This window comes from Chelonia mydas, chromosome 14, assembly GCF_015237465.2.
Source record: "Chelonia mydas isolate rCheMyd1 chromosome 14, rCheMyd1.pri.v2, whole genome shotgun sequence".
Lineage (NCBI taxonomy): Eukaryota > Metazoa > Chordata > Testudines > Cheloniidae > Chelonia > Chelonia mydas.
This window is the reverse complement of record NC_051254.2, coordinates 15,253,432-15,265,322: the sequence shown is the minus strand read 5'-3', so window position 1 is coordinate 15,265,322 and position 11,891 is coordinate 15,253,432. Positions and strand designations below refer to the sequence as shown.

The 11,891-nt window shown below is 54.0% G+C and overlaps 1 protein-coding gene across 6 annotated transcripts in view; it reads right to left on the bottom strand.

Moving 5' to 3' along the window:
* Positions 1-11,891, bottom strand: part of MYO15B (myosin XVB) — a 137,958-nt gene that overhangs the window by 45,338 nt on the left and 80,729 nt on the right. For all 6 annotated transcript variants that reach the window (XR_006285871.1, XR_006285870.1, XR_006285869.1 and 3 more), the window contains 14 exons: positions 11,346-11,581; positions 11,081-11,259; positions 10,212-10,284; positions 8,593-8,790; positions 8,408-8,505; positions 8,113-8,210; positions 7,786-7,873; positions 4,898-5,017; positions 4,180-4,274; positions 3,197-3,445; positions 2,052-2,148; positions 1,542-1,649; positions 582-771; positions 370-460 (listed from right to left, as the gene is read on the bottom strand). Coding sequence is in view for 1 of the 6 variants with exons in the window: in XM_043528668.1 (XP_043384603.1) it covers positions 370-460; positions 582-771; positions 1,542-1,649; positions 2,052-2,148; positions 3,197-3,445; positions 4,180-4,274; positions 4,898-5,017; positions 7,786-7,873; positions 8,113-8,210; positions 8,408-8,505; positions 8,593-8,790; positions 10,212-10,284; positions 11,081-11,259; positions 11,346-11,581 (1,920 nt within the window). In the remaining 5 variants the exon portion in view is untranslated. The remainder of the gene's footprint in view (positions 1-369; positions 461-581; positions 772-1,541; positions 1,650-2,051; positions 2,149-3,196; positions 3,446-4,179; positions 4,275-4,897; positions 5,018-7,785; positions 7,874-8,112; positions 8,211-8,407; positions 8,506-8,592; positions 8,791-10,211; positions 10,285-11,080; positions 11,260-11,345; positions 11,582-11,891) is intronic.

Genomic DNA, 11,891 nt, shown 5'->3' with positions numbered 1-11,891 from the left:
GTGGAAAAAAAGACATCAGCTTGCCAGGATCCCCATGGCCAAGCCAGCACTGGGCGGACAGCAATCCCCAGGTTGGTCTGTCCCTTGGTCAGCCCTGAACACATACTGATATACAACTTGAAGTCATGACCCTGGGGCCCTCCCATCCAAGGCTTTATCAATGAGCATTAGGACCCATAACCCATCCTACCAAGCGAGTGGTATAGCTAGGGTGGTTGGGTTACACAGCCAGCCAGTGGCAGAGTCAGGAGTGGAACCCAAGAGTCCTGGCTCCCAGTCCCCTGCTCTAACCACTAGACAGTAGATCGGAGGATGCTGAAGCCATAATAGGACGTGTGCTGGTTTGGGGTCGGCATGGGAAGCGCTCACCGATTTTGGAGGCTGAGGGCTCGCCATCCCCAGCTTGGCCAGAGCTTCGTTCTTGGGGTCACTCTTCTTCAGGAAGGACTTGGACGGCCTCCTGGAGGACAAGAGGAAACAGACCTGCCCAGTTTACACATGGGGCAGCATGGCACCAATGCAATCACACAGAGAGCATGGGACATGATTCCTCCCCTTCCCTGCCTGCCCCACCCCCTCACCTGACGGGCATGATGGGCTGTGGCTCCGGGGCTGGTCGGCTCTGGTACATCTTAATAATGTTGCGGATCTCCCGGCTGGGCTCTCTCTTTGGTGCCGACTCTGCAGCCACCACAGGGCACGGCTCGTTCTTTGCTTTCTTCTCTTGCACTTTCTGCTTTGGCGCGGGACGTGGCGAAGGGGGTGCTGGGGCTGCGGGGCAGGATGGTATTTACCAAGAGAGCCGGTGAGCAGCACAAGAGAAACCTCCTCTCTGCACTAAAAGCTGCCTCCTGTTCCCCAGAGGGGCTCCACGCCCCGGGGGGCTCCATCACTCTTTCCCAGCTACCCCTGCTCCCCAAAGCCCATGGCCTTCTCCTCCCTAATCCGCTGCTTCATTCCAGGCTGGACTGGAAGGTCAGGCTGGACTGGAAGGACCAGGGAGGTCACAAAACCAATGAACTCTCGTGCAACCCTGCACGACTGTGCAGGACATCAAGGCTGGGTTCACAGCTACACAAAGCCGGAGTGAGGCAGGGAGGGAGGGAGGGGCATTTGTGTGTTGCTCAGTGGCCTCCAGAAGTTCCCCATTCAGGTCTCCCAGATCAAAAGGATGGCTGCCAACCTCTTGCCCTCTCACCATCAGCTGCAGGAGGCCTCAGAGGCAGTGGGACCAGCGTGTTTCCACTCTACCAGAATGGGGGGAGCGCAGGATTTCTGGCATCTGCACCCTAAGCAGTCGGGAGGGGTGGGGCTGCTGGCACACAGTTCCAGGGGCCTCACTGCTGCTCCAGGGGCTGCAAGGAGTCGTCGTGGGGCTTGGGGGAGAGCTTGGGCAGGGGACAATAGGATCCTTTGACTCTGTCGAGAATCCAAGGGAGCAGGGTCCTGCACAGGCGCTCAGCCCCCTTAGGATCTGGCCCTGCACTGGGAGAGCTCTCCACCTGCCAGGGTCTCACACCCTCCTCAGCGCACGGCCTCACCTGTCTCTGGTTCTGGGCTGGACCGCTCTTCCTCCTGCTGTGGATTTCCTGGAGGGGTCCAGCTCTTGGAAGGGGGCCTGACTTTCTTCAACTGGATTTTTTGCTGTCCTGAAAGGAGAGGAGGGCCCGGGGGTGAGCACAGAGCAGGCAAGGTCTTTCTAGGTCTGGTGGCGCCAGGCCCTGTGCTTGCCACGCTGCTGCTGGAGCAGGCAGAGTTCTGTGTTAAAGCGCCACTTGCTCTGCATGGGGGTCACATCCCCCGCACGAGTCACACACACTCTCCAACCCAACAGGAGACCCCTGTGAGCCTCCCACTCAGAACCAGAACCCAGCCCATCACGGGCCAGGATCACACAGGGCTTGGAAGGAGTTCTGCACATACACCTCCCGTTCTGGGCTTCACGCTGCTGCACCAGGAGCTGCTTCAGGAACAGGCTGGCTTACGGCTGCAAAAGCCAGGGGAGGCTGGGTCCCGTTTGGGGTGAGATTCACGGCCTGGCAGCAACTCACCCATTTTCTGGAAGTACTCCCGCTTCTGCTGGAAGGTGTCTTGGAAGTCTGAGTCCTTGTCACTATCTGTCAGCTGCTCTTCCGGGTAGACGTGGATCTACAACACCCGCCCCCCAAACAAGCCCAGTTAGGACTGTTGGTGGACACACACACAGTATGGGGCATTTTCCTCTGTCCTCGCTGACCAAGTAATCCCCTTAACTACTCCCTTTCTCTCTCTCTCTCTCTCTCTCACACACACAGATGGGGCCCAGTGGTGCAGTTCAGACTCCGATCTGGATCCAGAACTTCCCCCAGTGCCGGGAGTGTTCGGATTGATCCAGGCTCGGACCCTTTTCCGAAGTGTGTGTGTCAACTGTGCAGACAGCGCTATATGAAATAGACAATAGTTCCTGCTGAGCTGCACTGAGAGCCTCCCCTCACACACACCCCTAGGGAGACCCAGCTCCGCCCACACCCCTAAGGAACCTGAGCCCAGAATCAAGGATGGAGGCAGGAAGGAGAGCGAAGCCCCTGTCCACACCCTCAAGGCAGGTAACTGCAAGACAAGGCAAGGGATTCAGGCCTGGTCTACACTTAAAACTTAGGTAATCCAGCTATATTGCTCAGAGGTTTTAAAAATCCACACCCCTGAGCACTGTAGCTCGGAGATGCAGCTAGGTGGGCAGAAGAATGCTGCTGTCAGTGTAGCTACTGTCACCCGGGGAGGCTCTGTTACTACAGCGATGGAAAATCCCTGTCTGTCAGCGTAGGCTGCGTCTACATGACAGGGTTGTGCCAGCATGGCAATGATGCCATGGCTGTGCCAATGTAGTCCCCGTGGCACAGACATGGCCTGAGTGTTGAGACTTTTGACATTGATGTCAGTGAAACTGCAGGGTTTGCATGGACATCAGGGCCAGATGGGAATGAACCGGCAAACCCTGCAGTTTCACAGACGTCAATGGCAACCCACCCCCCAGCATTTGGTCCTGCATCTTTAATCCTCTGTGAGTGAAGTTTGACAGGACTCAGCATGGTAGCTGTATACAACTCTCTGAGCGAGGCTCTCTACCACCCCCCTCCACCTCCACTAGGCTACTGGAAGAACAGGGGCACCGTCACATGGAAACTCAGTTTGCTGCTGGAGACAGCCTGGCTGGTACCGGTTCTGCTGCATCAGCCAGGGGCTCTGGTGTCTTAGCTGCTGGTGCAGCATTCTTGTGGTTATTGGTTCTCTTGGGTTTGGGAGCTGGGGCCGGGGCTGGGGCCGGGGCCGGGGCCGGGGCCGGAGCTGGAGCTGGAGCTGGAGCTGGTTGTGGAGTCAAGGCTCGTCTTGGCCTTGAGGGCTCAGGAGACCTCTGTCGCTGCTGCTGCTGGGAAATTGTCATGGCCTGAAGGGTCATCTGCTGAGCCTGGAAGAAGAAATCCAAGTCTCCATGACCTCTGGGAACCCACACACCGGAGACAGGGCAAACCCTCCCCCATTCTTTCCCCAGGAGGCACAGAACCACTCCTCTCCTGAACAGGCCTATTCATGTAGCTTTTCGGGGTTCCCCAGTGTTATGGGCTAAGGCACTCCCAGACCCACCACAGCCCAAGCAGGCACGCTCAAGAAACTCTGGATCCCCACCACACCATCCACGTAAAGCGCTCAGTGATGAGGTTGTTCCATCAGAGAGGGTAAACGTACTGTCAGGCGCTAGGCTACGGAGTTAATACATCTTGGGCCAGACAGAAAGAGATGCTGCAGGATTTGTATCCCCAGTGACTCCCCGGTTGGCTGCTGTGGGCTTTTGTTTCTAGTGCTTCGAGCTGGGGATTTCCTGTGGTCTATTCCCAGCTTTGTCACTCACCCATAATGTGGCCGTGGGCAAGTCACTTACCCTCTGTGTGCCTCAGTTTCCCCTTCTGCACAACGGGGATAATAAGGGTTCCTCACTTCACAGGCTTAAGTGACCAAATCTTTACACTTACACACACCGGTTAATACCCTCAAAGGCACATGGCAGAGAAATTCAGCATGTCAGGGACAAGCTAGACTGGGCTCGGTGGGGAAGGGAATGGAGCTCAGCCCTCTCAGTGCATTCACCCTGGTGCTTTCTCTCCTCAGAGAGATGTGCCCCCTCCCCCATTCCCTTCCACTCACCATGAGCAGGGCCTGCTGGTTGATAAAGGCTTGCTGTTGTGCTGCGAGTTGATTGGGATCCACAGCTGGGACCATGGGCTGGGGCGCAACCATGGCTGGGAGAGAGAGAGAGACGACACAATAAAGAATAATGGGGCCAGTGCAGCTGCCCTCCCGGTGGGGCAGGCGAGTGCCCACTAGGGTCCACTGCACATCAGGCTGGGGACACAGAAGTGTCCGGGATGCAAGCGGTGAGTGTAATGAAAAATGAAATGAAAATTGGGGCAAATGAAAAATCAGAGCCTGATAATGAGGTGCACATGGCAGAACCGAGCCCACCCCAGGAGTGTACCTCTTAGCTTGCCCACCTGGAAACAAACAAGAGATTGTCCTGGGCCAGTCCAAGTTGGGTGACTATACTCTGCCTCCCTCCCTAAACCCCTCCTGCACTTTCAATTGGATACGACACACATTTTCCATTTCCTGCTCTAAACTATCGTGCGTGGCCGTAGGGCTGTTGAACAGCCATGCTCCAACACAGAGGTGGCTGCATTTCAGGGGTGACTGCTACAACTCCTGTATGTGTCATCTGTAAAGTGCATCATAGAATCAGAGAGTGCAAAGGGACCCCAAGGGTGAAAGGCTAGTGTAAATATACTCACTCAACGCCCGCCCATCCCCTCATTCCAAAAACGGTACCACCCCTTTTATTTACTGGGACATTTTTGCATTTTGTTACCTGGCATGGGTGCTGGCATCATTGGCATGGGTGCTGGCATCATTGGCATGGGTGCTGGCATCATTCCACCCATCACTGGCATGGGTTGGTAAGTTGGTACTTGCATCATTCCAGGATAGCCTAGGAGGAAAGATGCCACAGGGCAACAATCACAGTCAGTGACTCCCAAGTAGGAAAGCGCTTCCCTGCCCCAGGCAGCACCCCGTGCAGACCTGCAGCCGTTGGCGCTCCCAATGTCTACAGCGCACGGTGACATGCGATGGGGCTTCCCATCACTCCCAGGAGGCTATACAGCAACATCCAGGCAGAAATCATCAGGAGAACTGGCCAAGCGGGAGGGGACACCTGGCAGATTAGCACAGACTAACCCCACTCAACAGCATGCTCTGGGCTCTGCACCCCACCCAGCCTCACTCTGCACCCTTTGTTCCAGCCCAACCAGGAAGCTACTGATCCCAAGAAACCAGGTCTGCAGGATTTGTGTTTAGAAGGGAGAATGTTTTCAACTGCTGGGCAAAGCTCTCTGGACCTGCCACACCCAGCGCTTTGATAGTCCCCCCCAAAACGTGGCTGGATGGGCAAACAGCCCAGAGAAGACACAGAACGGAGCACCAGGACAGGATGCGGGGAAAAAATGTCCTCCCACTCCTGGAATAAGCCCCTGCTGCGCACCAGGCTGTGAAACAGGAAGGCCACTGTGTACAAAGCTGGTAGCTCTTGTGGCATCCAGGCCGTGGTCACTGCTAGCAGAGAACAGGAGGGTTTCACGCCCTCCCGTAGAGCCACAGAACAGTACAGACCTGCCCCATGGCCCTGTTCCAACCCATTTAAAAACACCCCAAGAGAGAACCCACATGCCTCGCTGATTTGTTAACTAGCCGTGTCTGGCAATTGGCCACGCCGCCGTGATTTGTAATAGCCACAAGTGTGTCCCATGGCCATGCCCCAAAGATCAGCAATAGCTACGGATTTCCCCCCAAACCCATCTCACAGACTTGCAATAATCATTAAGCTGCCCGTTTGTCCCATGTTTGCAACAGCCACAGGTATTCCCACGGCACCGCTTGGCTATGCCCCACTGAGATATAACCTGGACTCCAAGCCAACAGGCAAAAAAACAGAGACAGAAATAGAGAGAGAACGAACACACCCAAAGGCAAGAGCAAGAATCTGAATATGGTTCAGACTTACTAACCCTCTGAATAGCTCGGGATGATGGGGAAGGGTGGGAGGAAGCAATAAAAGAGATTAAAATCCTCCACTCAGAGGCAGCCCATGCTGTAGAGGCTGATGGGTCTGTTTAGTGCTGTGGGAAGGGCTAAGGTGGACCCGAGACACCACTGATGTGCTTATGGGGCGGGGGAGGGGCGAGCCATCTCCAGGTTCAACATGGAGAAAGGTGTCAGACTCCTGGCAGGAGGAGACATTGAGCACAGCAACTCGGTGGTTGCCCAGGGTCAGTCTGACTCTGGGAGAGGAGCACGGTGGCACCCTCTAGTACAGGGTAGGTATAAAGGGTAGACATAAATGGTCAGTTTTCAGAATGGAGAGAGGTAAATAGTGGTGTCCCCCAGGGCTCTGTTCTGGGACCAGCCCTATTCAACCTATTCATAAACAATCTGGAAAATGGGGTAAACAGTGAGGTGGCAAAATTTGCAGATGATACAAAATTACTCAAGATAGTTAAGACTCAGGCAGACTGCAAAGAGCTACAAAAGGATCTCTCAAAACTGGGGGACTGGGCAACAAAATGGCAGATGAAATTTAATGTTGATAAATGCAAAGTAATGCACATTGGAAAGCATAATCCCAACAATACATATAAAATGATGGGGTCTAAATTAGCTGTTACCACTCAAGAAAGATCTTGGAGTCATTGTGGATAGTTCTCTGAAAACATCCACTCAATGTGCAGCAGCAGTCAAAAAAGTGAACAGAATGCTGGGAATAATTAAGAAAGGGATAGATAATAGGACAGAAAATATCATGTTGCCTCTATATAAATCCATGGTATGCCCACATCTTGAATACTGTGTGCAGATGTGGTCGCCCCATCTCAAAAAAGATATATTGGAATTGGAAAAGGTTCAGAAAAGGGCAACAAAAATGATTAGGAGTGTGGAACCGCTTCCGTATGAAGAGAGATTAATAAGACTGGGACTTTTCAGCTTGGAAAAGAGACGGCTAAGGGGAGATATGATTGAGGTCTATAAAATCATGACTAGTATAGAGAAAGTAGATAAGGAAGCGTTGTTTACTATGTCTCATAACACAAGAATTAGGGGTCACCAAATGAAATTAATAGGCAGCAGGTTTAAAAACAAACAAAAGGAAGTATTTCTTCACACAATGCACAGTCAACCTGTGGAACTCCTTGCCAGAGGATGTTGTGAAGGCCACGACCATAACAGGGTTCAAAAAAGAATTAGATAAATTCATGGAGGGTAGGTCCATCAGTGGCTATTAGCCGGGATGGGCAGGGATGGTGTCCCTAGCCTCTGTTTGCCAGAAGCTGGGAATGAGTGACAGGGGATAGATCACTTGATGATCACCTGTTCTGTTCATTCCCTCTGAGGCACCTGGCACTGGCCACTGTCAGAAGACAGGATACTGGGCTAGATGGACCTTTGGTCTGACCCACTAGGGCCATTCTTAAATTATGTTCCAGGGCTACTCCCCAGAGCATTGCAGCCTCCCGAGGGGGCACGCGCTGACCCAGTCGAGAACGCACTGTGAATCAATCAGTCGAGCACGTGGCCTCACCTCGTCCTAGAGACCAGCTGGCCCACTCTAGCTCACACACCCCTACAGCCCAGCAGCAGTCCCTGACACAGCCTCTCCACATGCTGACCCAGGATGCTCACCCCCACCCCCACCCCCTTACTGACCTGCAGAAGGAAAGGCTCCTTGCTGAGTGGGTCCAATCTTTCCACCTCCTTTCATGCGTCCAGCCAGGCTCCCTCCATTTTCCATATCCTACAGAGAGAGAGCCCAGCGTTACACGGCTCACCAGGACAGGGGGTGGGGCAGATGGACAGACACAGTGTGCAGCAGGACAGACAGACACACACAGGCGTGCTGGGATCACATCTCCCCATCCCACCGAGCTGAACTTCAGGGAAGGAACATACAGAATGACACAGGCAGAAGGAGGGAGAAAGGGAAGGAAAGGCAGCTGTAGACAGACAGAGGGGAGGAAGCGGCATGAGACTTACTGGCACTCTGGACCCTTGATGGAGCACTGGGTCGAAGAGGTCATCCACATAGTGCTCTAGGCCTTTGGGGGTCCTTGGGACACCTTGGACTCCCAGCTCTGGGAGCAAACAAGGGTCCAGTTACCAGTTAGATGTGGAATAGCTCCCGCTCCCTTCCGCAGTCTCGTTACACTGGATATGAGCCCTCCCCCACCCCCTGCCTCCCTGAGTGCTGCTGGCTTCGGCCACTCATGCACTGGGGTTCTACTCTGTCTGACTCCTTGAGTGCCTGCCTCGCTCCTGAGGAGGAGCTCACCTGTGTAAACGTTCTCAGTGTCCAAGGATGGCGGCGGAAAGGGAGGAGGGAAAGATGGAGCCTGAATGCCTGGTGCAGGAGGGATGTCCCAGTCCATCCTGTCGGAGGGAAAGTCAGAGAGTTGAGAAAAGCACTAAGTGCTGGGAGTGGGGATGTATGCTTGGGAGGCAGCGAGGGGCACTCACATGTCCATAGAGGCGCTCCGGGACAGGCTCCCCTCCCACTCGGGTGTGATGGGATAGTCAGTCGAGGACAGGGAAGAGTGGCCGGCCTCCTCCATCTCTCCAATGAGATCCAGCATGAAGTCACAGCCAGGCAGGTCCCACCACACCTCACCTCTGAGCATGGAGACGGACCACCCTCGAGGGTCCTTATCCAAACCCCTGAGAATGGGAGAGCAGGGAGAGAGAGGGAAAGGAAGAGAATGGCAGATTCAGCGCAGAGGAACACCAGGGCGATGGGGGAAGGGAGGGAGGAAGACATGGTGAGAAGAAGAGAGTTCAATTTCCTTCCCCTAGCACCATTTTTTTTCTAGTCCAGGCTGGTTATTCCTCCCCTCAGCAGACTGCACCCAGCCCCCAGCTAACCCTAACCCTCCCCCAGCATATATGGATCTCTCCTCATAGCCCCCTGTGAGGGACAGATCACCATCCCTGTTGTTCAGAGCGGGAGAGTGAGACAAGGAGTGATTAAGTGATTTGCCCAAGATCAGATGGAGAATCTGGCAGAGCCAGGGACTGTACCCAAATCTGCCAATTCCCACGCCCCAAGGCCATTCTTTCTCTCCCCGGGATCAACGGTCCTCCCTCTCTCCCTGCGCTCTGAGCTAGGACAGACACTGGGAGACACACAACTCCTCCTGACTTGAGAGCACTTCACTGGGCTCTGCCACACAGGGTTTCACCAGCCCCATCTTGCTGGCCTGCCCAAAGACAGTGTGGCCTAGTGGATAGAACACAGGACTGGGACTCAGGAGACCTGGTTTCTATTCCTGGCTCTTCCAGTAGCTGCTGGTTGACCTCAGGTAGGTCATTTCCTAGCCCCGTGCCTCAGTTTCCCCATCTTTAAAATGTGGACAATGATACTGATCTCCTTTGTAAAGTGCTTTGAGATCTATGAATGAAAAGTGCTATAAGAGAGCTAAGAATCATTATTATCCTCACCACCACCACCCTTTTCGGGTTCATCATCTGCACCCCTCTCCCCCACACACACACAAAGCAGGCTGCATCTGCACATCAGTGTCAAAAAGGAATACAGAAGAGAAAGTCATAGGAGGCTCCATGCCATATCGTGGAGTCCTTGATTCCACCCACCCACCTTTCAATCTCTTCCCTTCCGTCCAAACCCAACCACTTCCCAGAGTACTAAACCATTCGGAGTTAGAACTGTTCAGTCCATAGAGGCTCAAGAGCCCAAGCTATTCACAGAATTCTATTCTGAAATAATGGTTGCAAACTCTCATGCTTCAGGGCAGGAGCCAACCACTAAGGGCCTGGGGTCAGGAAGAATCGTTCCCTCGTACTCTATAATTGTCCAGTATGGGGTTTCTGTCAACTTCCTCTGAAGCAGCTGGTGCTGGCCACATTCAGAAGTGCGATCCTGGACTAAATGAGCCAGTCTGGCAATTCTTATGTTATTGGAGGTATAAACAGTGCAATCCCATGCACAGGTACTGGAGAGAGAGAGAGAACAGGTGATGGTGGGAAATGCAACTATTCCAGGGATGAATTTATTACTCCTGGCCTGCAGCCCTGCCCAATATGAACCCAAAGAACAACAGCACTCCCCCCTTGGCCTGTACCTTGAACTCAGGATCCAGCCTGCATACTGCTCCCCAGTTGTCCAGGACTCTACTTCAGCAGAGTACATCTCCTCTAGCCCAGGAAAGAGAGAGTCAGCATAGAGCCTTCCACAGAACCCAAAACAGCACAAGATGGCAGCATGCGGAGAGCCCTGTTGGAGGATCTCACACCCAGGCTGCTAAGGACACCCAGAGGGGCCGAGAGCAGGTTGAGTGCTCTCTCTGGACTAGCACATGGGGGCTCCATTACTGTGTGCTTGCCAATGCCAGGGCATTCTGGATCCCACGTGTGTAAGCTCTAATCAGTAGCCAGGTGCCTGTAGCCACTCTCTGCAGAAGTCCAACTTGTGTCACCTGAGGCCTGGTTTGCAGAGGTGCTAAGCACACACTAAGTTACAAAGGCAGTACGTTAGAATGGAAACATTCTGGGGGAGGGAAAAAAGCCGGGAGTGGAGGTTCAGCTAATCAGCGAACAGCAGGGAAAGTGGCTCATGCTGGAGGACACAGAGCAATGGGGAGCAGGGGAAGAGGCAGATTTTGTCCTAGCTGGAGCAGGAAGAGCGAGTGATGGCTGCAGCCAGGGCACCAATCCCTGGTTAGATGGGCCGAACCCAAAAGAACTGAAACTTTGGCTCTGGCTCTAGATGAGCCTCCAGCCTCTGTCTCTACAACAGGCAAGACCCTGAATCCGAACAGCCTCTGACGTTGGGAGGGGTTGGGCACCGGGTTCAAACCCTCATGCTCATGCCAGCAAGTAGCACAGGTCTTGTGCCCACTTCCAGCCACGGGACGGTGAGCCTCCTTTCTAACTCCTGCGTCAGCAGAGGCCTCGTAGGGGCTCGCAGTTGGGAAGGGCAGGAGCTAGTTACCGTTATAGGTGAAGACATCCAGCACCATCTTCCCTCTCCTCTGGTTAGCGGTCCACTCCAACAGGGTGGGAGGATGGGCACGGGAGACCTCAGGGTCCGTATCTGTCTGCTGCATTGCCATGAGGATCTTGCGCTGGCAAACGGCGTTGTAGCCTTCCAGGCCGTGGTCTGACACGAACCTGTAAACCAGGCAGCTGCCTTTAATACATGCTGCTCTTCTCCGGGAACAGCAATAAAAAAGGAGCCATCTCTCCCCCTTCCTTACTTCAGCAAGGGCTTCTCCAGTGCTGGCGAAGGGGTAAATGCACTCAGGAGTGCAGCCATCAGAGTATAGCCTTGCTGGCTCTGCTCTGTGTCTGGGTTCTTCCACACCTGGCTGACCACCTGACTCAGAATCTCATTGCGCAGGGCCGGGTTGCCCAGTCCTCGGCTGGTGATGTAGTTACCCAGGAGCACTTCCTGCCAGCTCTGGAGGTTCCTGTCCCCGATGAACCGAAGGATCTAAAAGAAGCCCAATGGAAAAGCAGCAAGGGGCTTAAACCAAAACATTCAGACCCAAGCTGCAATTGCAGGTACCTCGCATTTCCGGAGACATCTGAACTAGGAGGTTCAGCTGGCCCCAGGAGCCCTCTACAAAATTCAGATCTGAACTGGGGTTCAGATTTCAGGCACCCCCAAGGTTTAGGAGAATTTGGGAGGCAGCATGTCATGGGGATAGGGCATCAGACTGGGAGCCAGGACTCCTGAGCTATATTCCTGACTCTGCCATTGACCTGCTGTGTGGTCTTGGGTGAGTCACCTTCCCTCTCTG